At 34.7% G+C, this 26,028-nt stretch overlaps 3 protein-coding genes across 4 annotated transcripts; 1 reads left to right on the top strand and 2 right to left on the bottom strand.

The window, feature by feature from the left end:
- Window positions 1–2,419: 2,419 nt before the first annotated feature.
- Window positions 2,420–3,277, bottom strand: LOC132608731 (uncharacterized). Its single transcript, XM_060322466.1, has 2 exons — window positions 3,139–3,277; window positions 2,420–3,014 (listed from the first exon to the last, which is right to left on the bottom strand). The coding sequence occupies exons 1-2, from the start codon at window positions 3,253–3,255 to the stop codon at window positions 2,565–2,567; spliced, it is 567 nt and encodes a 188-aa protein (XP_060178449.1). The 5' UTR covers window positions 3,256–3,277; the 3' UTR covers window positions 2,420–2,564.
- A 599-nt stretch (window positions 3,278–3,876) lies between these two features.
- Window positions 3,877–5,238, bottom strand: LOC132611489 (uncharacterized). The gene is made up of 2 exons (XM_060325907.1): window positions 4,778–5,238; window positions 3,877–4,574 (listed from the first exon to the last, which is right to left on the bottom strand). The coding sequence occupies exons 1-2, from the start codon at window positions 5,137–5,139 to the stop codon at window positions 3,998–4,000; spliced, it is 939 nt and encodes a 312-aa protein (XP_060181890.1). The 5' UTR covers window positions 5,140–5,238; the 3' UTR covers window positions 3,877–3,997.
- A 1,818-nt stretch (window positions 5,239–7,056) lies between these two features.
- LOC132611488 (B3 domain-containing protein REM5-like) lies at window positions 7,057–12,445 on the top strand. Of its 2 annotated transcripts, XR_009571695.1 has the most exons (7): window positions 7,057–7,165; window positions 7,985–8,300; window positions 9,048–9,181; window positions 9,729–9,991; window positions 10,986–11,113; window positions 11,575–11,809; window positions 12,129–12,445. XR_009571695.1 is itself a non-coding variant. In XM_060325906.1 (5 exons), exons 1-4 carry the CDS (start codon window positions 7,100–7,102, stop codon window positions 9,960–9,962), a joined length of 750 nt encoding a protein of 249 aa, XP_060181889.1. In that variant the 5' UTR covers window positions 7,057–7,099; the 3' UTR covers window positions 9,963–9,991; window positions 10,986–11,557. The 2 variants fall into 2 exon arrangements, 1 of the variants encoding a protein (XP_060181889.1); XM_060325906.1 differs by lacking the exons at window positions 11,575–11,809; window positions 12,129–12,445 and having other exon boundaries at window positions 10,986–11,557.
- Window positions 12,446–26,028: the final 13,583 nt, after the last annotated feature.

The raw sequence follows: 26,028 nt of genomic DNA, 5'->3' as shown, positions 1-26,028 counted from the left end.
GACAAAAGGTACTTATTGTCACAACTTGTTTTTTTAGTTTTCCAGAATTCAATTATCAATAAACTTAACGTATGTTCTTTCCATTGTTGATATACAGGAAGCCAAATGAAAATCATTACAGAAAGAACAAGGAAGGACTCGATCCTGCAGATGCCGAACTTCGGTTGCATTTAGGCGTTACAGCCGTAGCCGACAAAAACTGGTTCTACTTGTTATCTATGGATGGGCAACTTTGGACTGATGAGGTTTTGATATCTTTCTGCTTGTTATCTAATTTTTTTTATGTTTTATAATAGAATTACAATGTGATGTATCTAGAGTATATTTTTTACTATATTTGACATATATAGTAAAAAATATATTTCAGGCATATTTACCATATATTTTCTCTATATTTAACTGAATCTTTTAACTTTTAAAGCAGTACTATATATGTGTATATGTGTATCTGTTTTGCTGATGCCTTTAAATTCATTTGAACCATGTTTTTATTGTTTTAGGTTGAGGGAGTTGGGTTGCCAATTAATGATCCGGTTTCTGTTGTTGAAAATATATTTCAGGCATATTTACCATATATTTGTCCAATATATAACTGAAACTTTTAACTTTTAAAACAGTACTATATATTTGTATATGTGTATCTGTTTTGCTGATGCCTTTAAATTCATTTGAACCATGTTTTTATTGTTTTAGGTTGATGGAGTAGGCTTAGGTACTTATTGTCACAACTTGTATTTTTAGAATATTGTCATCATTATACTTGCACTATATTTAATATACAGACATTAATTTACTAGTTGAGCACAGTACTGTCCAGGTATACAAAATTGTATTTTTACTATGTTTAAGAGTATATTTCACTATATTTACTATATATACAACAATATTATTTTTGAACATAGTGTTGATTATAGTCACTGAATTGATGTTTTTACAGCATATTGATGTTATTTTCTACTACCTACGCAAGAAGGGGAAGTATCACAATAACAACAACTATAGATTCACCACTGCCAGCTGTATTTTTCACACTTTAGTTGCTGAAATTTACAAATCTTGGGAAAACCCTGATTCATCCACATGTGTCGCCAGTAAGGAAGATGAACTGTGTGAGTACATTAACGGGCACAGGCTGTTGGCTAATGTACCATGGTATACTGTTGACAACGTACTAATTCCTGTCAACATAAAAGAGGAAAATCACTGGATTTTGGTTGTGATATCATTCACTGACAGGTCTGCTCTCATCCAATGAAAAGACCATTCATTTTTCTACAAAATTTATATGTTTGTTTTTTTCTTATATTTTCTTTTTACAAACAGGTCCATCTACGTATACAACTCATACCGAGCTGCAGGGCATGATGCTGTCGTTAGAGTCGGAGTGAAAATGTTGGCTACTCTAGTGACACATAGTCTACAAATGACTGATTTCTATGAGAAGAAGGCGGATATAGATTTTGTCACACATCCTTCTTACAGAAATAGAGAACAGACCGACAACTTTGACATTGTGAATGTAGACAATCTCCCGCAACAAGCTCCCTCTAGCATGTAAGAATCTATTCCAATAAAAAACACAATAAATACATCTTTTTTTTCGTGGGTTTTGATAAGTAAATTTTTTGATCATTTTTGTTCCAGGGATTGTGGTGTGTATGTGGCAGCCTTCGCTGAATACTTGAGCTCAAGTGCAGTCATCCCAACCGAATTCGATGCAAAGTTACTCCGTATGAGATATGGTGCCCTTTTATGTGACTATGCATGGGATAAGTCAAACAACAATGCATCAAGTGATAACGAGCAGCCTCCAAGACCAATTAGACCGGTAGTTGATTACGATGCATAAAGAGGATCTTGATTAGGCCACCAATTCATTTGTGTTTTTGATTTTCATGTTGAACAATAGCATAGTTGGTTGCGACTTTTGTTGCTGTTTTTTCATTTTGGATATATTGTTTCATGTGTAGTAATCTTTTTTAGGATGATTAATATTGAACACCACCTTATGGTTTTTATATTGTTGTTTCTTTCAAGTATGTTATTTTTTCAATGCATAAATTCCATTTTTCATTATCTGTGAAATGTATTCATTTAACAAAGTAGTATATATAACCATTTAAATACAGTCGATATATACAGAAAATATAACTCAGATATATTCCATAAGTCTATTTTTAAAATTACAGTTTGTTACAAAATTTAAAATTTCATCTAAATACACTTCAAATATATGTAAAATATATATCAAATATAGTTAACAATAAACCAAAATAAGTATTATCTACCAGATCAGACAAAATACAACTAAAATATAGCCAAAATATATACGAAATACAACTATTAAATCATAAATCCAAAACAAAAGGTCAAATCAGTTAACATAGAGTAGACTTTCCAAATACCATTTAACCACCAATATAGCATTACATTGAAAAACATCGGATGTTCAACCATGTGAAATACAATCATACTAGAATAATATGAATTCAAGATGAATTCATTTTTTATTTTTAACTGAAATTTAAAGTAGAATTGTCTTAACAAATAAAATCAAAATGGACTTATTTATTCTTCTTATTGAGCGGCGGATTATCACACGAACGCCTATTATGACCAAGACGTCCACATTTACCGCAGGAATTTCTGCGTTTACCAATCATCAACTCCTGTAATGGCTTGTCCCTCTTCTTTTTTGGCCTCCCAGGGGGTCTCTTATAGATCGGTGGCATAACAACTTCATCTAATATACTTTTAGGAACTTTCCACTCGGTCTCATCGGGAAGAGGATCAACTGGCACATCATATGTGTTCACAACTGTTTCCGGCTTGAATAAATCCGAACAATATACATCAGCAGTCAAATTTTTATTCTTCAATACTGCCCATGCATGAGAACACGGTATCTCGTCCAGTTGGAACATCCTGCAGCTGCAAGTTTTCTTCTTCAAATCTATTATGAAACGCCTCGGTCCATCATTCACTGTGTAAACATATTCAGTTGACGCTTCAACCTGAGAACCATTTAACAAATAAACAAGCATTACCTGGGCAGTTTACCATATTGGGAATATATATAAATATACATTACATATAGTAAAAATATAGATTAAATTTTTGTGTTGCAAACAAAGATACCCTCATTCGTATTGATTTGTACTCGTTGATCGACAACATCTCTTGATACCGCCTCATCAGTGTTGTGAATGTGTAGGTACCATTTTTTCTATTTGTCCAATTCCATCTACCAAACATCTTCCTCACTTCTTCAAGGAAATCAAAAATATGTAACTCTCTTGTAGCAACCAGTTTTCCATTAATACATTTGGCTATATTCGAAGTCATTGTCCATCCTCTATTAACAGGTGAATAAAGCCTAGACCATTTATCTCTTCCAGCATCTTCTAGGTATCGTTTTACCCGAATATCAACATTCCCAATCTTCTCCATCAATTTATCGAACTCATCCTGGCTGTATGCTTTCGCTAGTGAATAAAATATAGGACTCAACACCTCACTGTTTGTTGTGTATTGCTTTGTCACATTTTTCCACAAATGCCATATACAAGCCAAATGAGGAACAGTAGGATACACCTTAGAAACTGCATGTATTATGCTTTCATGTCTGTCGGACACGACACACATATTTTGCCTAACACCATAAGCTTGCTTGAACAGTTCAAAGAACCACGTCCACGACTTATTATTCTCAGAATCTATCACACCATACGCTAGTGGTAGGATATTACCTACAAAAATCAGTATATATTTATAATATATTCAACACATATTTCAACTGAATTTGATCTCACACTGTATTTTTAGCACCATCATTTATAAAACAATAATATATATTTACAATATATTTACCTCATATTTACAGTGTATTTCAACATATAATATTCACAAATTTACACCAGCAATACATCCAGAGTATGTTTTTAGCAGCTTTATTTGCAAATCAATAAGCATAATGTTGTATTTATAAAAAAAACATTCATAGAATAGAATTACACATACCTGCTCCATCCAAAGTACTTGCCGACACAAATGTACCATTATACGTTGATTTAAGATGTGCACCATCCACTACAACTATTGGTCTACAACACTCGAATCCCTTTATGAATGCTTTGAGTGCTACAAACAAATACATAAACTCATTTTCTGGTGATTTATGCATTTTAACGAGCGATCCAGGATACGTTTTATCAAGTATGTATATATATGCCGGCAACTTCTTGTATGAATGAGCTGGATCACCTCTGAAATCTTTTATAGCCTTCTCTCTAGCTCTCCATGCCATCATATAAGAAACATCTACGCCGAATTCATTCTTAACATCATCTATTATATCCCCAGGTGTGACCTTCCTTTTATGGTTAGTTATTTTCGCCTTCACAACCGCTTCTCCAATAAACCAACTTGTTGCCTGCCTTTGTGAATACACCTTGTCCTTCAACGGACATGTATGTTCGTCATCGAAAGCTCTAACCCTGAACATTTCAGAATTCCCAATTCTCGACGCTCTGAATTTCCATTTACATTCCGGCGACCAACATGCCAGAGTGTAGCTACATAATACAATGCAAATAGTACATATTGAATCAATTAAATACAGTATAAATATACAAAAAATATATCAGAATATATTGCATCAAACATTTTTAAAATTAACAGTGTGCTAAATAAGTTAACAAATCATCTCAATACAGTACAAATATAACAAAAATACATTTGCACTTTCTGTTACCAGAATACATTTAGAAAATCATACCTTATAGCATTCGATCTCTCTGTTTTGAAATTGAATCTTTCACGAATTGCGTATTTCGTCATCACAATTTTCAAAGTTTCCTTATCCTGGTAAATTTGATCGACAAAAACTCCTTTCGCTTCCGGTTTCGAAATTACCAAATTGTTATCATTCCCAAACAAAACAACAACGTTTACAGTAGAATCACAAACTTTCATACCATCCCGATTCTCGCTATATCCAATTTGCAGCACATCATCTCCAATAATACGATTACCAGTTACACCATCCTCAACATCCAAATCATGAATACTAACGCACATTGGATACATCCCCAAAACTCTGTTTTCTCTCTTAAGCTCAACGTACACACGAACTCCCATATCGTTGTGTATTTCAATTGGTTGAAAATCGCCTTCAACAGTATATTTTATTGAAATAGTTTTCCTAACAGTATCCACGCCTAATTGATTTGTAATCGTACAAACTAATTCATCGTAATTGCAATTATCAATGAATACAACAGCATCAATTTTGTAATTCACAAAACAGTTCTGATCGTTTCAAAAACCAGAATGACGGATCAACGCAGTTACGCTTGTCATTATCCTGTTGTTTTCGAATACAACAATGTGTTATATTCAATTTAGCTGAAACAATTTCAGAAAAGACGAACAAAAAAAAAAAAGTTTGCAGTGAAAAAATCGTTACCTCAATTATGAACTCAACTTGATGAAATCAAATATATATTCGTCGTGATAATCAAGCTATGTTCACTGGTTTGATATTGTTATTTTTCAAAGGTTTTTCAACCTTTTTATTTTTGGTTAAAAATATGATTGTAAGGTTTGAATTCAATTTTTTTTGAATTTGTTAGCTGTTTGAATGAGATATGGAATCAGATATGGAATGGGAGGATATTTGCGTGAATCAGGGAACAATATAACTGATTCTAATTAAAATTGGAACAGATTTTGTTTCCATAAATATAACACTGTCAGTTAAACTCGCGTCTGTATTTCCGCTATATTTATGCTATATTTTGGTATACCCGTCTACTAGATAAATATAGGGTCATCTAGTTACGAATTGTAAATATAGCATATGTAGTTATAGGTTGTTAGAAAGAGTTAAAAGGTAGCTGTTTGTGAAAATTTTACTAAAGAGAAACCACCTATTGTTATTTCGTTTTCAGGAAAAATCCATGCATCCTTCAAGCTTCATATGCCAAATTATTGCGCCTTAACTGAAGCTTCTGTTGGAAACTTGGTAAAATCACAATAATAAATTATTATTTATTTGCAAAGTAAAATGACAGCACTTGAAAATATAAATATTATTATGATAATATTTTTAGTTAAGTCGTGCTAGGCAGTATCCTAACAAATTATGAAATATGTCTCCAGAACTAACAAGTCCATCTCTACATTTTAATTAAAGATCACAGAATTTAATTAACAAATTTTAAGAAAAATAAAAAAACTGTAAAAGAAAAGAGTAACAGCCAAAGAAAAGAATATGATGACGAGAGAAAATATGTAGCAACTTAAAGCTAATGATTTGCTTCTTTATGGTGGTTTCAATTGGCAATTGTTGGGGCTATTTATAGTAATGTTGAAATCGTGAAATCAAGATAAGTGGATTAACATTTGTAAATACTTCTTCATGCAATAGACACTTAAGCTTAGGAGCCGTTTGGACATGATTTAAAATCATGTTTGGATATGTAATTTGAATTTCTTAAATTGTATTTTTTTTTACAGACATAAAACCCCACAATTGTAAAAACCATCAAAACTTTACAATCTCAATTCTTACTAAATGAGCAAGTCATAGTTCACAAACAAAATTAAGACGCTACTAGAAGGCTAAAGAATAGTACATCAATTGATCAAACTTTAGTTCAATAAAATGAAAAATTAAACATGAGTTGTAGCGTAGCTGCTCTTTAATATAATTCTTCCACATAATTAGTAAGAGTGAATTTGTTATAAATATTTGATATAAATGGTTGGTAAAAATAATTGGTAAATATATCTACCAACTTATGAACTATTTTTATAAAATAAAATTATGGGTTTTACATTTAAAAAATTTGAAATCATAATTTAGAATTCCAAATCATGCATTTTTAAATGATTTGGAAGATGAAATCGCATGTACAAACACATAGTGTCTACTGTCTAAACACTTGCTGTACTTCAGAAGTTTACCCACGTAGCCACTTGAAATATCTTTTGAAACTAATTTTATAATATTAACAGTTTCAACTTTCAATTACATTAATCACAAACACACAAAGATCACTTTGCCTCCACAACACCTGCAATTTTTTGGCTACCAATGAAAATTCCACCAAAGAAACCTCATTTTTTCAAACCAATTCAGCCAGGTTTCAAGAATGGTCTTGTGAGTAAACCTTTCATTTATTTTTTCAATTTTTCTTTGTCTACTGTATGTTGTATGTATGATAAAACACTAAATTTTTATACCAACCTTTTATAATTGATTAACTGGGTAGAAAAATAGTATAGTTGCACTCTGAGGGTGTGGCCTAGTGATTAATGAAGTGGGTTGAGCTATGAGGTCTCATGTTCAATTTTCAGTAGAGACAAATGTTTTTTTCCCATCTGTTTTAGCCTTGATTAACAGAGCTACATCATACCTGTTGCTGGGTGGGAGTGGGAGGTGACACGTATCCTGTAAAATTAGTCGAAGTGTCCGCAAGCTGTTCCAGACATTGTTATATCTATAAGTGTTCAAATTAAATAGTTTACCACAACTTTACTAAAAACAGTAGTTTACTACAATCAGTAACTTTCCAGTAATTTCTAAAAACCAGAAAAATGTTAACGACAAAAATTAGATGAAATAGAAAATTTCCAAGCCCACAAGTTATCAAATCATTTGACCGAAGCCGAGCGATGACGACGGCGCGAGGCTATCCCTCTTCTCAACACTTTAAGAGCCAGAAGAGGTAGATTCTATATATAAGCACACAAGAAGTGCTTTCCCCAACCAAGTGTCACAAAGTGCCTTTGCAAAATGAAATTTATTTGAATTTCATTTCGCTCCATTTTATTTTTCCACCCTTTCCCAATTCATACTACACTCATCTTTAAAGCCGAATGGTTATAAAAAAAAAATAGTATAGTTTCAGCCTTTGAGGTCCTTAGAAAGAAAAATAGTAATAGTACTTATTTGGGGCAAATTTATGTTGTATTGCAGAAAATTCCTATAGGTTTCTTGAAGTATCTGAAGGGACACGACCATTTTAAACATGCAATACTGAAAAAGGCTGGTAAGAAATGGCTTGTGAAGGTGAATGGCCATCAATTCAAAGCGGGTTGGGCTGAATTTGTACAACAACATGATTTGCAGTTGGGAAATATATTGGTGTTTAGACATGAAGGAAACATGGAATTTGAGGTTTCCATCTTTGATTCAAGTCATTATGACAGAGAATATGCTGAGTATATGCAAGAAGAAGAAGAAGAAGAAACCAATAATGTTCAAGAGACTTCCCATAAATTTGCATTCAAAGGTGAATTTACTTTGGGCCCATTTATGATCTTCAAGTTTTCTATTTTTCTCTTCCTGTTATTTATGGAAATTATTTTTACGCAAGCTGTCATTATTAAAAAATTACTATTTTCCCACTGAAAAATGTTTAGTGGCATTCCCACTGAATGTCAGTGGGGAAAACCCTTAATAGTATTTTCACTTGAAAAAATCAGGAAGTTTCCACCATTCCAATGGAAACCTGTCCTCACTGTGCGTTTGTTCCATTAGAATGAGGTGGGAAAATTATGTTTTATAACACAAATTTTCACTGAATGTCGGTGGTGAAATACCTCTGTTTCTAGTATTGTGCAATAGAAACTACATAAATCAAATGATGCTTAATTTGTAACAAAAAAAAAAAAAAACTAATTTGAATTAGCCAAAAGGTGTGTTGGTTACTCCCTATGTCTCAATTTATGTGACATTTTTTGTTTTTCGAGATTCAAATTATATAAATTTTGACCTAACATTTTAAAATGTATTTTTTCATCATATTGACATTAGAGGAGTTGCAACTTATAATATTTTTTCATATAGTTTTTGATTATTTAAATTTTAATTTTAAAATATTAAGTTGATCTAATCCAATTTAGCTTAATAGATTAGTCAAATTGACTTTAGGGAAGCGAGAAGTGCCACATAAACTGGGACGGGGGAGTATAATTTAAATGTTGATAATTTTTTAGAAGTGTAGTTTGTCATATTTAATTTCTTGAGTATGCAACAGAAAAACCAAGCCCCAACATCAAGTTGTCAAAGAAGGCTTCTTCCCATGTAGAAGCTGCTACTCATAACAAGTCTTTTGGTCATTCTCGGTTTGAATACACTATTACAGAATATTGCCTTTCGAGTTATCGCTTGGTAAGTCTCAAACTCATTGTTTCTTGTGAACTCTTCAAGAATCGTCAGACTATTTATAGGATGAATGGGTTACACAATCAGGTCGCCTCTTAGATAATTACAAGTAAATATCTATGATAAGCATCAATTAGTTACATGGTAAAAATGATAACTAATTCGTTATCACATGTAAAACTAGACTGATACTCCGTCTCATTTTAACGGTTGTTTTTGCTCTTTTCAAGCCATTAAGAAAAATAATATATACAGGGTATAGTTTACTAAGTTGCCTCTATTTATTATTTTTTTTTTAATTTTTTTTTTTTTTAAGAATTGAGCAATCTTAAAAAGGACTACTTCTTTAATGTTACGGTTATAGTTGGCAACAATTGCCAACTTTGATCTTGAATTCCTGAAGTGACACTTATTTTGGGACAATTTTTTAAGCTAAAGCGACAACGAAAATGGGATGGAGGGAGTATTATAAAAACCTTTACAATGTCAATGTATGTAAATTAAATTCCTTTTGTCATTTTTTTCTTCGTAAAATGGTTGTACACCGTGTCAGTTCCTTCCTCAACAATTCACATATGCAAATGGTCTCACCAATAAGAAGTGTGGTTTGATTATAAGAGATGAAAGTCAAAGGTCATGGAATTTAAAGCTAGTTTGTTGGGAAACTCGAGCCTATATTGGAGGTGGATGGCTCAAATTCATTGCTGATAATTGCTTAAAGGAGGGAGATCGTATTATGTTTGAGGTTGTTACTGATGGAGAGACACCAATATGGAGACGTTACTAATAGAAAAAGTCCATTGCAAAAGTTTCAAGGCAAGTTTTCTCACCTAACTAGCCTCTTATGTTTTTGATGATCTTTTTCATTGTCATATATGTGTATTATTTTGTGTAAATAAGTATTACGTCTTCGATAGAATATTTTTTCTTTTGTTTGGGTTCTGTAGTGTGTAGGACATTTTCTTTTACTTTTTCACCTAATAGAAATAAAAGAGGGCGTTATTCCATTATAAATGTTTCTGTTCGTATTTCATATCACTTGTTTCGATCAACATATTAGTTGTTTCCGTCTGTATTTTAGCACTCAAGGGTGTGACCTAGTGGTCAATGAAGTGGGTTGTAAACCACGAGGTCTCAGGTTCAAATCCCAGCGGAGATAAAAAACGTTAGGTGATTTCTTCCCATTTGTCCTAGCCAACGGTAGAGATGTTTTGTCTGTAAAGCGCTTTTCATGTAACTATATTAAAGGTTTATATATGACTGTTATTTCTTTTTTATTATAGGGTATCTTTTAGCTACTTCTCCTCGTTAGTAGAAGAGTGCTTTATCTTCATGGGATTTAAATCAAAGACTAAAGTGCAGTTTGCTATATGCATTCACTCAACAATGCAGCTTGAAGACTTTGTTATACTGAAAATTAATATTCAGGGGGCCTGTTAGTTAAATTTTTATAATTTGCGTGTTTTTAGAATCTAGTCAAGTTCAATTCCAAACCATAAAATTCATTTTGATATCATATTCTCTTTTTCTTAATAGCCTAAATGGAGCGACGTCCTCAGTGACAATTCATATATCGTACCACAATTTGAGTTTGGATTAAGGCATAGTAGTAGTTGTTGTTATTCTCATTTTCTTGATCAATTCCTTGCAAAATGATCTGGAATTCGGAAAAGAATTCAAGAGAGGAACCATATTTAGAAAGCGGCGTCCTAATTTTTGAAACTTCAATATGTTGTGTCTTCCTTTTTATCCTAATGGTTACACTTATCACGTTTTCTCTTTCTTTTTCTATGTTTTTCTGAATAAGCAGACATTATGAGAAAGCCCTCAAACACGAGTCTTCTCAATGCACAAGTAGCTACTTCAAATACTGGTGATGATGATCATCCTTATTTCATTTCAACTATTCAACCTTATTGCTTCAGAAAGAAAATTTTGGTAAGTTATTTGAACTGAATTTTGTTAGGGTTTAAGTTAATTATAGACAATAATGTAGGCAACTTAACCTGATGATGTAAGAAATTGTACACTATTAAGTGTACAGGAGTTAAACTCTTTTGTTTTAGTCCTTTTCTTTGCTTTTTTTTTTTTTTGACAACTGAAACTTAATCTACTCAGTGGAATATTTTTTTTCTTGCATTTTTGGCCCGTCTGACTGAAATTAATTACACGCGCTAGCCAAAATGTAAAAACCTATACGCTAATTATGTATATTATATGTATATTTTTGGTATATGATATGTATATGTATATTTGTACTTAATATTACAAAACCTATACATTTGCTGGCTATTATTCTTTTGAGCGGTTCAAAAATGTAATTATCCCTAAAGCGGTCATGGCTGCTACTTCTCGATTTTGTGGCAATCATCTTGGTCTTTTTCTGACTTTTATGGTAGTATCTTCCACTGGATTTTGCAAAGTCAAATGGGTTGATGAATAGAAAGTGTGAGATGATTCTGAAAGATGAAGCACAGAGATGTTGGTCAGTGTGGCTTGGGAGACTCGATTCACATCATTTTGGAATTATAAGTGGATGGAAAAAATTCCGCAAAGCAAATGGACTCCAAGTAGGAGATTCTTACAAGTTTGAACTCATCAAGAATGGGGAAATACCTATAGCACATTTCCATTGTAAGTTTTCTTTCAGTTCTAATATGCTTTTGTCGAGTTTAAGTTCTATGCTTTGATGGCATAATATAATATTTAAACAATTAGATCACTTATAAGGTAATTGCAAATAGATTTCTATAGTTTTATGATTTCTATATAACATTTCTCATAATCGATCATGTAACTATATTGCAAATAGTTCATGTCAATGGTCTTTACATATTTCGTTTTAGTTTGCAAATTATATAACATCACTAAGGATGTCATTTTGAACACACTACACAATGGAGCTCCTTAGCAGATTTTGTAACTATTTTCATATGAAATAATGATTTTGCAGGCAAATATTCTAGAAAGGTTGCAAAGAGAGAGGAACGTAGAAGCAAGTTGACTAAAAAGAAAACTGGTTGATCCAATGTATGGTGTATGACCTCAAAAACTATGCATGATGTTTCTGTAAATCCCCATGTAAAGTAAGTAAATGTCTGAGACTAGGAAGAAATGACTGACTAGCCGGCTTTTGTCCAAGCCTGATGACTCAGGATGGCTTGGTTGTGGTTGTATAAACTATGTGGATCATTTGCACCATATGGCCTTTTCTGGGGCCATTCTTTAAGTGTTGTCTCCATTTGTCCAATGTGCTAAAATTTGTCTCTAAAAGTAGTTGAATGAATTTTTCTTTGTACAGACTACCCTCTAAGCTAGTGGGGAACATAGATGGATTGGTTAATGATATGTTCTTGATGCATGATAGGACATATATAGGTAAATTTTTAAAATGACATGTTCCAATTGCTAAACAAGCATCCACACTCATAATTTTGGAATGTGGTTATTAGATGATCCAGATCATATCTCTTGCTATTGTATAATATCTCTTAAGTAATTCTGCTGCATACGCCTTGTCCTTGTGCTGAGGGCCTACCAGAAATAGCTTTTGTATCTCCCAAGGTAGGGGGTAAGGTCTGTGTATATTCTAAATTCTACCCTCTCCGAACCCCAATTTGTGGGATTTCACTAGGTGTGTTGTTGTGTTGTATACCTTGTGGTCCATTCTCGTGGTCCATTCTCTATGAAAGAAAATAATTTTTAAATGAATGCTGACTTTGCCCCACAATACCATATATCACCCCTTTAATTCTCCTTGAAATGATCTTTGAGATTACATATCTTGTATATACTTGTACAGCAGGGAATAGGTCTGAAGTCCCACATAGTTTCTGTCTGAGAAGTTTTTGGGATTAAAGGTACCAGTTACATAGTGTTATTGACAGCCCTAAGCAATTTGTTGTGTTGAAAGAACTCCTGTACAGCTTGATATATATCCCTTAGAACAATAACTCAGGCTTTTTTGAAAACAAAGTTGCATTAAACTCATCTATTACAGAGGCTTTATTGTCATTAATATCAAACAAAGCTGCTTTGATTCCCCCCATAGTTATCTCAGCACACATGTTCCTTTGTTGTGACTGTGATACTAGGACCTTGCCTCATAATATGCAGGTCTATTGAAGGCAGTCCATCTGAGGAAGACCCTAATAAAAAAACCTTATAGAACTATAGAATTTCCACTTCAATCTCCTTCTATGTCTGTAATGGACTTCCACTTTCCCCTTTCAGTACAGATATATGATTGATACTAGCTCTTGACTTCACGCAATTGAAGAAGTATTTGTGGTTAGAGCCACCCACCACCCTCCGTGCCCGTCGTGCCTTGGATGGTGATGCCGGTATTGCAGTGTTGGCACGGGGCTAGAAATGGTCTAGCGCACAGCCGTGGAGGACTATAGATGTAGAGCGTGGTGGTCAGTTATGATATTATTCAAGGAATGGGACTTGAGTCCCACATCGGTTATGGTGAGCTGAGGGCTTATATAGCCTTGGGCTCTCCCACCTCAATAGCTAGCTTTTGGGGTGTGGGCTTATATAGCTTTTTGATGAAGTATTTGTGGTTAGAGTGACCCACTGCCCTTCGCGCCTGTTGGGCCTTGGATGGTGACGCCGGTGTTGCAGTGTTGGCCCGGGGCTTGAGATGGTCTGGCGCACAGTCGTTCAGGACGAGGGGGAGCATGGTGGTCTGTAATGATATTATTGCAAGGAATGAGACTTGAGTCCCATTGGTTAAATGGTGAGCTGAGGGCTTATAGAGCCTTTGGCTCTCCCATCTCAATAGCTAGCTTTTGGGATGTGGTTCTCTTAGGGTTGTATCCCTGACCGCTGAATGTTCTGTTCCCAAACTGTAGCTACTATATGCAAGAACTTGTCATTCTCAGCTATTACATTAAGGAACCTGAAAGGCATTCCTCTCTGATCATTATTTGTGGCACATTCTAGACAGATAGGAGATTTTTTGGTCTGAGAATAAGTAGTTCTCAATGAAATGAGCAGTCAAATTTCCATGTTGTATCATCCATTGATCATTGCATAGGGCTCTATATCAATTCTACTCCATACATGTCTATTGGTCCAAGTAAAGAATCTCCAATGGACTTCATATCTGTCAGACACCGTGAATCACATGTTTGTCTAAACTCTCTTAACTTCAAATTCTGCAATAGGCTGTCCACCTATCTTGTATCCAGAAAAGAGTGGAGTGTTAAAATCACCAAACACACCATGACTCGGTAACATAGGATCAACAAAAACAACAACATATCCAGTGTAATTCCACAAGTGGGGTTTGGGGAGGGTAAATGGTAGACTGGTGCACTAAGCTCTCGCTATGCGCGGGGTCCGGCGAAGGGCCGGACTACAAGGGTCTATAGTACGCAACCCTTTTCTACAAGAGGCTGTTTCCACAGCTTGAATCTCTAACCTCCCGGTCACATGGCAGTAGCTTTACCAGTTACGCCAATACTCCCCTTCACTGCTATTTGTAAAAGACCACAACATGGTGCTTTTGTACTAGCAAGATTGTGCTAATGCTAATAGGAATAGAAAAATTTTGTAGGAAATTTTTTGCTGGACTAGTTTTCCTTCCTACTTGATTCTAACAGTTTTATGGTTAATGTATCATCTCTAATCATTATTTTGCACTTATTATTACAAATAATTTATCTAAAAGAGCAATTTCTTTTAATTACACGTATAACAGCTTGAACACTTTAAAGAATGTTACACAATATAGTGAACATTTTAAACCCTTTGGCTTCTTAACAGATTTTGAGCCCAAGACTTTTGTAACCCCAAAATAATTTTTTGGAACCAAAATAACCTATTAAAAAAAAAAAAGAACGTAATTAGGCTTCACGCACAGATTATGTGCGTAAAAGGATCAAAGTATAGTTTTTCACTAAAGTCCTTTTACGCACAGAATATGTGCGTAGAAGAGCCAAATATATCGGGCCCGTCGTCTTCCCCACTGGTCCCCCCGAATTCGAAAAATAAAATGAAAATCAGCCATTAAAGGTCCCTTTCCGAGGTCCCACGCGATCAAAAACATCGTTTTCTTGTTGATTTCCAACCCAAAAGTGGTATATTGAAGTTTAGGAATAAGTTTCTTCGCAATAAAGCGGTGTATAATTCAATTCAAAAACTCAAAATCAAAGCTTCAATCTAGGTATTTCACTACGATTTTTCTATTACATTATTAACCTAAGCATTACTATGTGGACGAAAAACAATACTTTTACGCACTTTTTTTGTGCGTAAAAGGGCTGTTTTCAGCCCGTTTTTCATTTTTTTTATTCATTTGTTGTTAATTGTTAATTTATTAACCTAAGCATTACTATTGTGTGAATATGGACAAAACAAAAATAATTTACGCACTTTTTTTGTGCGCAAAGGGGCTGTTTTCAGCCCGTTTTTTCATTTTTTTTTTTGTTTAGTTGTTGTTAATTTGTTAATTGTTTATTAGTTGCTTATTTAGTATTTGGTAATTGTTAGATTAGTTATTTCAATTGTTAGACTAGCTAATTAATTTTTAGTTTTTGTTAAGCCAATTGTTTATTTGTTAATAATTTGTTAATTATTTGATTAGTTAGTTTCTCGCTTTATTTAATAATTATATACTAATTAATTTTTTATTATTTGATTAGTTAGTTAATTGCTTATTTATTAATTATATGCTAATTGTTTGCTAGCTAATTGTTAATTTTTTGATTTGTTAATTATTAATCTTTATATCTTTAATTGTTAATTTATTTATTTGCTAATTAGAAATTGAAAATCCTTAATTTAGGATTCAATCCTTTGTATAATTTCTCGGTAAAAGATTACATAACTAATACGTATTAGATATTAATTAAAAAAATAATGATTAATTTATTTGTGCGTAAAAGGGCTGTTTTCAGCCCGTTTTTCATTTTTTTTAAATTTATTTTCTTCATTTGTTGTTAATTGTTAATTTATTAACCTAAGCATTACTATTGTGTGAATATGGACAAAACAAAATAAAATTACGCACTTTTTTTGTGCGCAAAGGGGCTGTTTTCAGCCCCTTTTTCCATTTTTTTTAATTTTTTTTTTTAGTTGTTGTTAATTGTTTATTAGTTGCTTATTTAGTATTTGGTAATTGTTAGATTAGTTATTTCAATTGTTAGACTAGCTATTTTTTTTTTTTTTAGTTTTTGTTAAGCCAATTGTTTATTTGTTAATTATTTGATTTGTTAGTTTCTCGCTTTATTTAATAATTATATGCTAATTAATTTTTTATTATTTGATTAGTTAGTTAATTGTTTATTTATTAATTATATGCTAATTGTTTGCTAGCTAATTGTTAATTTTTTGATTTGTTAATTATTAATCTTTATATCTTTAATTGTTAATTTATTTATTTGCTAATTAGAAATTGAAAATCCTTAGTTTAGGATTCAATCCTTTGTATAATTTCTTGGTAAAAGATTACATAACTAATACTAAGTATTAGAGATTAATTAAAAAAATAATGATTAATTTAAAATGCGTAAAAAATATACCACTTTAATCCTTACTTCATTTATTAATGATTAATTTAAAATGCCTAAAATAGATAGGACACCACCATGGAGCCGGGACCCTTCGACAACAGAGAAGTACTTTATCCACAGCATGAGCATAGGTCCCAGTATGTATAAGATGCACCGGTATCCTCTAGTAGAGTGGTTCGTACCCGTTTGTGGGAGTCAGCATGGGATATTCTAGAGGCTATTCCTTCACATCCCCGTGTTATAGATATACTACGTCGGGGCGGTATCTACCGGTGCATCGAGGTTGGTCGGCTTATGCACGATACGGCTCTAGTGACAGCTATGATTGAGCGCTGGCGACCGGAGACCCATACATTTCATCTCCGCATTGGCGAGGCTACCATCACCCTGCAGGATATCGAGGTGATTTATGGTCTACAGATTGATGGACATGCATTGTTCAGAGTGGAGCCTCCGGAGATGCTGCCATATCGCCAGGAGATGGCTAGCTCACTGGTTTCGAGCCTCTGCAGGGGGATATGCGTGGATGGAGTCGGTTGTTGCGGTCCTCCCTCCATGCTCACTTGCGCCTCGTAGATCTGCAGCATCCGATTGGCGAGGCGACGCTACAGGCTGATGTTGACCGACGTGCTCGTTCATATCTTCTCATCATATTCGGGGGCATCATGTTCCCGAACACGTCGGGTGCGAACATGAGTATTAGGTATCTGCTCTTTATTGAGGACCTAGAGCAGCTGGGATGTTATAGTTGGGGCGTCGCTGTCCTGGCTTACATGTACAGAGGATTTGATCAAGCCTCTATGGGCGAGAGGGTTGAGGTCGCTGCATTTAGCCCTCTTCTTCAGGTAATATATTTAAGTGTGTGTAGACAAAACACTAAATATAATTTTTCAAAACGACGATTGATAAATAATTTTTTTGATGACTATGACAGATATGGGTGTGGACTAGGTTGAGACCTTTTCAGCCCATAACTGCTCACCCTCCCGCTGACTATGTTGCTGAGGATATGCTGTTACATCCCGCATTTTCACAAGTTGGAAGGCGTACGAGTTCAATGACATTAGTAACGGAATAAGTTTGATGAATTTTGAAACTGTTATATATGGTCTTGATATGGTATTTTTTTTTAAAGTAAACCCCTTTTAGTAAATATTTGATAAGTATGATTTTCTATAGTTATTATTGTTACTACTTCTGGGATACATTTTTAATTATGTGTGCGGTATGAGGACATTTAGAAATGAGATTTTATTTGTTATGGGTACATAAATTATTTTCTCTTATAAAAATCTATCTTTTTCTATTATGAGAATTATTGAAGAATACGTATGATAGATATTTATATATGCACCATTGCTATATTATTACCGTATGAATACTATGTTACCAATTAGATATAGTGATTACTAGATGAAAATATAGAAGGAAGCATATGGTGCTTTTGTTTACAAGTGTAACATATAGAAGGTCCTTTTAGTTGGAAAATATGTATTATATATTAAATGCTAAGTGGGACAGCAAGGATGGAATAGCTACTATTAAAAGGTGTAGTGACTACGTGGATTAATGGTAGGCATTAATTTTAGTAAATATAAGGAACATTACATTGATAGGATAAGTGTTTCGTACTATTAGTGCGTGAATTTGTTAAAATTCCACATTTTTGTGCATTGGATTTGTCGTAAGTTAATTGACATAAGTTCAAGGACAATATTACTTATGACGTTATAAGTATTTATGCTATGTTTAACAAGTGATAAGTAAGTGTCGTGGAGGTTAAACGAATCGGAGAAAATAAGTTTTGTCAAAGTTTAGAAATTGAACAAGTTATAACGAACTATATGGAATTTTAATCACATTCAAGTATGCAAATAAAGAGATCATGGTATAAAAGTTTGAGGTCCCGAAATTATTTAAGACTCGAAAGTAAATGACGGTGATTGGAAATAATATTTTGTGTGTACAAAAAGGGACTGTGGACTACTGCTATGTCACATGATCATGACAATGACTATGGAGTGTATTAAAAATGATTACTTTATAAATGAATTGAGATTAAGAAATTAATTACTTGGGTAATTTATTAAATTAGTTTTAGTGGGAACAATTAATGAACTAGTGGCTTAATGTGGTAGCACTAGTCCACGTGGGTGCATGGGCTGAAGAGAAAGTGATGACTATTACCACCTATATGTATCTATCTAGACTTGTTGCAAAACACAAGGAATAATTGGGTGGGCCCCACTGCCATAAAGGTAAGTTTACTCACCTATTTTTCTTATATATCCTACTGAAGGTAAAGGAAATTTCAGATTTCAATTTTTAGGGAGGAGCAACGTACAATGCATTTTCTTTCTTTCTAAAGAATAAAGCAAAACATTATTTCTCTTTTGGAAAGAAAAATCATATGGAATTGGGGCAGCAACCTTCTTGCACGAGATTCATTCTCATATGAAATTACATATTCACATGGAGTATTTTAAACCAGCAACATGAATTCTTTTGGCAAGCATCAACATGTTTTATTCTATTTTAGGCAGATTGGGGAAAAAGGAAAATTTGAGGTGTGAAATTGTTGTAACATTCAAGTGATTAGCAAGGTTAAGAAGCCAAGTTGATTAAGGTAATGTTTGATCTCTTTTATACACATTTTGGAGGCAATTTTAACATGTATAAGTTTATGGATATATGATGGAAATAAAAAGTTGTGGATGTTGATGTTGAAAGATGAATTGAGCCGTGTAGGGGCTGCTCTAATTAGGCACGAAAAATTTATTTTAAGTTGTTGTTATCATGGATTATATGGCGAAAGGATTAGAAAGTTAAAGTTAAAATTTTGTTGATATGAACACGTTGTTGTTCGTGTTGAGTTGAAGGAATTGAAAATGTAATTGTATCCATATGTTGTTGTTGGTATTTCTGTGTTAACAGGAGAGCAATTGGAAATTTTGGACAGGTGAATATATAGGGGAAGTGCTGCCGGATTTTCGCTAAATTTTAGATAATAGAAAATCTTAAAAGAGAATATGTATAAGCTAGAATATAGGTTCGATAAGAAATAGGCTATGGATTTGTAAACTAGATAATATAGTTACTAACAATAACGTTACTTTTATATAAATAGGCTAAAAGAGCGACGAGATGAACGGGTTACGAATAGCCGCTAACAGGTATGTAAAGTGCAACCCTTCTTTCTTTTGGCATGCCTTAGTTTTCAATAGGCTATATCACGAGCCTCGAGGAAATTCCAAATTCGAAATCCGAGTACGTTATGATCCTTATATATATTCTTGGCATTCTTATGTATGATGTGATGAAATATGAACCATTATGTCTTCCAAAGCATTGATTTCCAAACTTTGTACAAAAAGTTGTTTTAAAGAATTCCGTAACTACGAAATGCCATATCTTTTGCATAAAGGCTCGGATTGCTCCAATATTTTTATAGGAGTTTGCATGATGTATAATGAGTATGTTTTCCATAGGCGGGCCCGACTCGGGTCAATGCCCGTTCGTGGGTCCCGCGACTTTCCTTTATGTAATTCAGACGACTTTTGAAAGGATTTGGTATGATTATCATTTCGAATTTCAAGTATGGTCATTTACTTATATTTGAGTCTATGATAGTGATTTTATGCATATGGTTACTCATGACTCTGCTCGTGCGTTCTGTTATATCTTTCGCCGGTTCTCGGGCCGGTTCTGTTGTCGTGCGCACTTTGATATACTCCGGAGTTATGTTGTGTTTATGGTTCACCGAGCTACTCGCAAAAAAGGGTCGGGTTCCACATATATTTGGTGTTATGCTGTGTATGGCGTTATGTTGTGATGTGATATGTGACGGGGATATGGAGATTTGAAACATTCTGGTGTTATGCTGTGTTATGGCGCCATCGACGGGCGGGCGACCATATTCTTCTGTACCTTATGCATGACTTATATTTTGAAAGTAAACATTTTGATATGTTGGATTTATACTTATGTTCTATACTACTATTTCGTTTATGCTTCAGATTTGTTCCTGTATTTTCTGCTTTGCATACTCAGTACATATTTCGTACTGACCCCCTTTTCTTCGGGGGGCTGCGTTTCATGCCCGCAGGTACAGACGCACAGTTTGGTGATCCACCAGTTTAGGACACCCTCTTCTGCTGTTTGGAGTGCTCCTCTTATTCCGGAGCCTACATTTTGGTATATATACTTGTTTGATGCATATGTATATATTTGTTCAGGGGTACGGCGGGGCCCTGTTCTGCCATATGTTTCTGTTGGTCTGTTTAGAGGTCTGTAGACGTATTTGTGGGTGTGTGTGCCTACTCCTGTACGGGTGTGTTTGGTATGATCCCATTCGTTATGGCAGCCTTGTCGGCGTGCATTCGTATATGTGTTTTGGGCCGTTGTGCCATTTGATAGCCTTGTCGGCTTTTGATACATTTGATAGCCTTGTCGGCTTTTGGTACATTTGATAGCCTTGTCGGCTTTTGATACATTTGACAGCCTTGCCGGATTTTTGATATATGTATATGCATATGGTTGCGTTTGAAATATGTCTAAGACAGTTTGATATAATTTGAGGCAGCGTGTGATATTTGTGCCTATATACGTTATCTGTATGTGATTAGATTTGGATAAGTGTGTTACGATTTGATATGTTTGTCTGTCTGGGTGTCCAAGTAGGGCACCAGTCGCGGCCCACGGGGTTGGGTCGTGACATATGCCATAGGCGCAGAGATGGTCGCGAGGCCGTACTAGAGGTGTGGAGACGCACCATGTCATTCTCCCGTTTAGGGATCAGTTAGACCGCATGACGGCCCCGAGGTAAGTTTTTTTGATTTAACATTAGTTTGTTATTTTTGTTAGTCTTTTATTGTTAACTAGTTGAAATCCTCTTATAGGCTTTCATATGGACGCAGTATTATCAGATTTTGGGTCAGCTGCCGGCGTTTTGTAGGGCTGGTGAGCACATGTGGACTGCACGGTGTTCATTGATCCATATTGACATCGTTGAGCATCATGCACCCGACCGTGTATTATGGCAGTTTAGGCATGTGCAGAACATACCCGCGGCTACACATTGGGAGCACTACCACTACACCAGGGACGAGCGTTCGATCGACAGTGCGGCATGGCGGGCGCGTATGCACCAGGAAGTCAATGCATGGAACGCGAGGATGACGACTCTAGCGGCGGTCGGACATGACACTCCGGTCCATGAGTATATGACTTGGTATATTCATATCACTCGCTCTTTGATTTCCAACCCCTCGACGCCGCGTCCTGATGGCCGAGGATATGCATCACTCTCAGGAGCGTACGAGGCGCTGGTAAGTTTATTCAATCATCGTCTTATTATGTATTACTTTATGAATTTATTCAATTCTTAAAATTTGCAAATATATGTAGCTACGGATGACTCTGATGATACGCCATGAGAGCATTCCCCTTACGGAGTCCGCCGACCCTGGGATAGCGGCATATGCGGCACAGATAGTTCATCTTACGGACACTGGTATGACACAGGCACAGGAGTGGCATCGTGTCGATGAGGATGTACCAGAGGGTGTTCCTGAGGGTGGTAGGGCTGATAGAGGTGGGCGGGCTGGCAGAGGTGGTCGGGTTGGCAGAGGTGATCTGGCTGGCGGAGGTGGTCGGGCTGGCAGAGGTCTAGTAGATGAGCCTGACGATATAGCCCGTCAGGCTCCGTCGGCTACAGATACCCCTTCTTCTTCCAGGCCGTCGACTTCACAGAGACCTGGATATACGCCAGAGATGTTCCCACATTGTGATCCTTGGGCATCATTTCCGCAGGTGCCAGTTGGTGATCTACATATGGGAGGCGGAGATGAGGACTTGGATATTATTTTCGATAACTACTTTCTTCGTTCTACAGCCGAGCCTACGGCACCATCTGCATCTCCGGCTCTGCGGGCCGCTCAGGACCCCTCTCACATGCCATCTCAGGAGCCCGTCGACACACAGGTTTGTTTTTTTTACAATAAAATAATTTATTAATTAATTATTTTATTAATCTAAACTAAATTATTTACATATATTATAGGTTCATTCTTCTGCGCCTGTGGACTCGTCTCCGCCTGTCCAGATTGACTCGTCTCCACCTCCAGCTACAGCTCTGGGTAGCGCTCAGGAGACAGTTGAGGAGCCAGCTAAGGATCCCTCTGACCAGCCATCTCAGGAGGCCGTCGACACACAGGTTTGTTTTTTTACAAAGAAATAATTTATTAAATAATTGTTTATATGTTATTTCATGTTTAGTTTATGAAACATTAAATTGTTTATATGTTATTTCAGGTTCATTCTTCTGCTCCTGTGGTCCAGTCTCCTCCGATTGAGTCATCTCCTGAGGCATCTACAAAGGCTACTCCGTTGGAGACTGCCGCCATCTCCCACAGGAAGCATATTTCACCAAGGGCCTGAAGAAGGGAAGAAAGGATGATCATGGCATAGATCATCCTGTCATTAAGAGGAGGAGAGAGGATCCTGATGATAGTGAGGGTGGTGGGGTTGGCCTTAGGCGTTAGGAGATTGTGTATTTGTAAATAAAATGTACATTTTATGTTAATATTATATAAATTTTTGGGTATTATTTTTTTTAATGATAATTAGTTATTTTAGTATTTATTGTCGATTATTAATAACTCATGCGACATCCTAGATTAATTAAAACCCTATAAAATATGACAATTAAACTTAAAGATAACAAGTTTCCAAACTTACTTCGGAACACTTTACAACCCCTAAAACGACGATCCAAACATACATGTATACTTGATGTAATGAGACGACATTATTGTATGCTAAAAAAAAATATTAAGTTCTATATAAAATATTTATATTCCGACGTTTTGAAACGTGACTAATCTTCGGTCAAAGTACCAAAAAAAACATAAAGATAACAAGTTTCCAAACTTACTTCGGAGCACTTTACAACTCCTAAAACGACGATCCAAACATATATGTATACCATATGTAATGAGCCGACATTATTGTATGCTAAAAAAGATATTAAGTTCTATATAAAATATTTATATTCCAGTGTTTTGAAACGTGACTAATTTTCAGTCAAAGTATGGAAAAAAGCTTAATTTTCAGTTTGATTTCCAAAGAATAAAGGCTGGGGCCGAGGCTCTTTTACGCACATATTATGTGCATAAAAGGACTTTAGTGAAAAACTACACTTTGGTCCTTTTACGCACATAATCTGTGCGTGAAGCCTATTTACATTTTTTTTTAATGAGTTATTTTGGTTCCAATTTTTTTTTTTTTTTGGGTTACAAAAGTCTTGGGCTCAACAGATTTTGCATCGACTTGCATAAACTAATGTTTTTTGTAAGAAAAAATAAGGGGGAGAATGGTGCATCATTCAAGGGGTTGACTGAACAATGATGCAGTTGGTAGGAAAAGGGAAATTGAAGCAATTGAATCTCTTTATCTCTCTAGGTAGCGGGTTGATCTAGAGTGTTGGTTATGGTTCACATCAACCCAGTAGCTTTTGCCCAAAATCCTATGTATATATTTAGAAATCTACTAAATAAGTACTCATTAAGACATTATATAATAGGGCAAACTACATAAATGACAAACATTTGGGCTTTAATCAAGCCACATAGCAGATGTTTCAATATTTACATTTTGTAGCAACAACCTAGCTACCAGCAGTTGTATACATTTTTTATTTTCGCCGTATTCATGAATACAAAAATAAATAAATTGTTGTTTCACTCTATTCATGAAAATGACTATCTTTATTCATAAATTGGCTTGTTGTATTCATAAATACAGCGAGTAAAAATGAATACATAAAACATATATACACCAATTTTTTTTTTAAAAAAACACATTTTCCGGTATGTATACAACAAATACAGGCGCATACAACATAGATACACCAAAATATTAACACTGTATACAACATAAGCACACCAAAAATTAACGAATACACTCAAATAGTGAATACAAGAAATAAAATTGACTATATTCATCTGTATACACTTCAAAATCACTGTATTCATTTATATACAACAAGATATTCTTCGAAAAAAGCGAAAAAATATTGTATATAGTGTACGTATACACAGATTTGAAAAAAAAACATTCGAAAAATATTATATGCAGTGTATGTATACACATAAATCTGGAAAAAAAAACTTCCGGTCAGATCTGAAAACTTTCGATCAGATCTGTGTATCAGATTTGAAAAATTCCGATCATTTTTTTTAATTTGTTATTGTTTTTCCAGGTGGTCTTCTCCGAAGAAACGCACCGGAGCTCCGACGAACTCCACCACGAACGAAATCTTTTTCGGTGTTCTTGTCAATGTTAATGGTTAGTAAAAGATTTCTGCGACAAATGAATTGGAGTTCTGGTGTGGCATTATGGATTGGAGTTCTGGTGTGTCAATGTTACACTTATCAAACAATATGGAATTTCGCCGGAGAAAGATAGCGGAGGGAGGACGGAGGGAGAACGACGGTGATGGTGGTTTTCACCGGAGCTCCGGCGAGTGTGGAGGAGGAGAAGATGTTAGAGAGAGAGTGTGTGTGGAGGAGAGTGTTGTAAATGTTAGAGAAAGAGGGGATGAGGAGAAGAAGTTATGCATTTTACTGTATTAGTTACTAAATGATATTAATATACAAATGTTTGCTATGAGAAGTAATTAAGTTAAACTATAGCTAATAAATGTCATTACCATTAGAAGTTTGTCACGCCATGTAGTTTTTCCTATGTAATATACACACACACACATTGTTATAAAAGCAAGAAGCCCCAAAATGAAATGTTGATAGACTTTTTTACCAACAATAACATATCCAGTGTAAAGGGTAAAAAATAAATATGTTAATCAACATTTTTGTCCTTTAAAAATAAATTTTAATTCAATTATTTTCCTAATATTTAAGATTTTAAAATGAACTCAAAATTTAAGCTGTTAAATCTTTTCTTATTTGAGCTATGCAGGAAATCCTAATAATTAGAATTTTAAAATCATTACGAATCAGCCTTATATAAATCCTTTCTTTATAAAATCTTTCAAATACATTACTTCACGTTGTTGTGTGTTCTATATATCACCGTATGTTATAGTCCGGCTTAAGGACCTGACAAAATATAACTCATTTTCATATCAATTGATTGTAAGCTTTTATTATGTAAATCAAAAGTCATCCGTTTGAGGGTGAGGATTCACATTTATAGAGTTTTTTTCATAGATTATGCTAAAACCCATGCATGTGTTTATGTATAGTTAGATTTCCTCGGTTGCACAAAACTTATTTAACAACTATGCCAAATTGGTATCAAACTGCTTATGTA

The sequence above is a fragment of the Lycium barbarum genome, chromosome 9, assembly GCF_019175385.1.
Source record: "Lycium barbarum isolate Lr01 chromosome 9, ASM1917538v2, whole genome shotgun sequence".
NCBI classification, from domain to species: domain Eukaryota; kingdom Viridiplantae; phylum Streptophyta; class Magnoliopsida; order Solanales; family Solanaceae; genus Lycium; species Lycium barbarum.
Note: the sequence above shows the minus strand (reverse complement) of the source record. Positions and strands in the feature narration are given on the sequence as shown.